Source organism: Passer montanus, unplaced genomic scaffold (genome assembly GCF_014805655.1).
Source record: "Passer montanus isolate IOZ18808 unplaced genomic scaffold, ASM1480565v1 scaffold820, whole genome shotgun sequence".
Classification (NCBI taxonomy): Eukaryota; Metazoa; Chordata; class Aves; order Passeriformes; family Passeridae; genus Passer; species Passer montanus.
In genome coordinates, this window is record NW_024373480.1 from 272 (window position 1) to 1,978 (window position 1,707).

Here is a 1,707-nt window from a genome sequence, read left to right on the forward strand (position 1 = left end):
CCAGTTCAGGGCCCCTGGTGTCACTCTGGGTCCCTGGTGGCACTTTGGTGTCCCCGGTGTCACTCTGGTGTCCCCGCAGGTGACCCTGCGGCACTGGTGGTGGCCCTGGTGTCCCCAGTGTCACTCTGGTGTCCCCACAGGTGACCCCGCGGCGCTGGTGGTGGCCCTGGTGTCCCCAGTGTCACTCTGGTGTCCCCGGTGTCACTCTGGTGTCCCCGGTGTCACTCTGGTGTCCCCGCAGGTGACCCCGCGGCGCTGGTGGTGGCGCTGGCCCGGAGCCTGCCGGGGTTCTCGTGCCCCCGGGAGTGGCTGCAGCGGCTGCGGGAGGCCGAGAGCGGCACCGAGAGCAGGAACCGGTGAGGGGACAGGGACAGGGGACAGGGGACACGGGGACAGGGACAGGGACAGGAGGCCGAGAGCGGCACCGAGAGCAGGAACCGGTGAGGGGACAGGGGGGGACATTGGGGGACACTGGGGATGGGGACATCAGGGGGACCAGAGGGTCCCCAGGGCCACCCACTGTGTCCATGGGTGACACTTGGGGACAGTCCCCAGGGCCACCTGCGGGTGGCACTCGGTGACACTGGGTGACACTCTGGTGACACTGGGTGGCACTCGGTGGCACTCGGTGACGCCGGGTGACACTCTGGTGACACCGGGTGGCACTCAGTGACACTGGGTGACACCGGGTGGCACTCGGTGACGCTGGGTGACACTCTGGTGACGCTGGGTGGCACTGCCAGGTGTGGGTGCTGTTCGGGGACGGCTCCCTGGGCTTCAGCCTGATGGAGTTCGACACCTTCGTGCGCCACAAGGTCACTGCTGCTGTCATTGTCATTGTCACTGTCACCCTGTCATTGTCACTGCCACTGTCACTGTCACCGTGTGACTGTCACTGTGTTATTGTCACTGTGTCACTGTCATTGTCACTGTGTGACTGTCACTGCCACTGCCACTGTCACCGTGTGATTGTCACTGTCACTGTCATTGTCACTGTGTGACTGTCACCATGTCATTGTCACCGTGTCATTGTCACTGTGTCACTGCCACTCTCATTGTCACTGTCACTGTTACTCTGTCATTGTCACTGTGTCACTGTCACTGTGTGACTGTCACTGTGTGACTGTCACTGTCATTGTCACTGTGTTATTGTCACTGTCATTGTCACCATGTTACTGTCACTGTCACTCTGTCACTGTCACCCTGTCATTGTCACTGTCACTGTGTGACTGTCACTGTCACCATGTCACTGTGTCATTGTCACTGTCACTGTGTGACTGTCACTGTCACTGTGTCACTGTGTCATTGTCACTGTCACTGTGTGACTGTCACTGTCACTGTGTCACTGTGATTGTCACTGCCACCGTCACTGCCACTATGTCATTGTCATTGTCACTGTCATTGTCCCTGTCCCTGTGTCAGTCCTTGTGTCCCTGTGTCACTGTCCCCTGTGTGTCCCCAGGTCCCTGTCCCTGTGTCCCTGCCCCTGTGTCACTCTCTCCCCTGTGTCCCTGTCCCTCTGTCCCTGTCCCCATGTCCCTCTGTCCCCTGTCACTCTGTCCCTGTCCCCATGTCCCTCTGTCCCTGTCACTCTGTCCCTGTCCCCATGTCCCACTGTCCCCTGTCCCTCTGTCCCTGTCCCCATGTCCCTCTGTCCCCTGTCCCTCTGTCCCTGTCCCCATGCCCCTCATGTCGCTCTGTCCCTGT

At 60.5% G+C, this 1,707-nt stretch overlaps 1 protein-coding gene across 1 annotated transcript in view; it reads left to right on the top strand.

Moving 5' to 3' along the window:
• Positions 1 to 689: 689 nt before the first annotated feature.
• Positions 690 to 1,707, top strand: part of LOC120513545 (2-hydroxyacyl-CoA lyase 2-like) — an 8,908-nt gene continuing 7,890 nt past the window's right edge. The window contains exon 1 of the mRNA XM_039733085.1: positions 690 to 815. Coding sequence (XP_039589019.1) covers positions 786 to 815 — 30 coding nt within the window. The 5' untranslated portion in view covers positions 690 to 785. The remainder of the gene's footprint in view (positions 816 to 1,707) is intronic.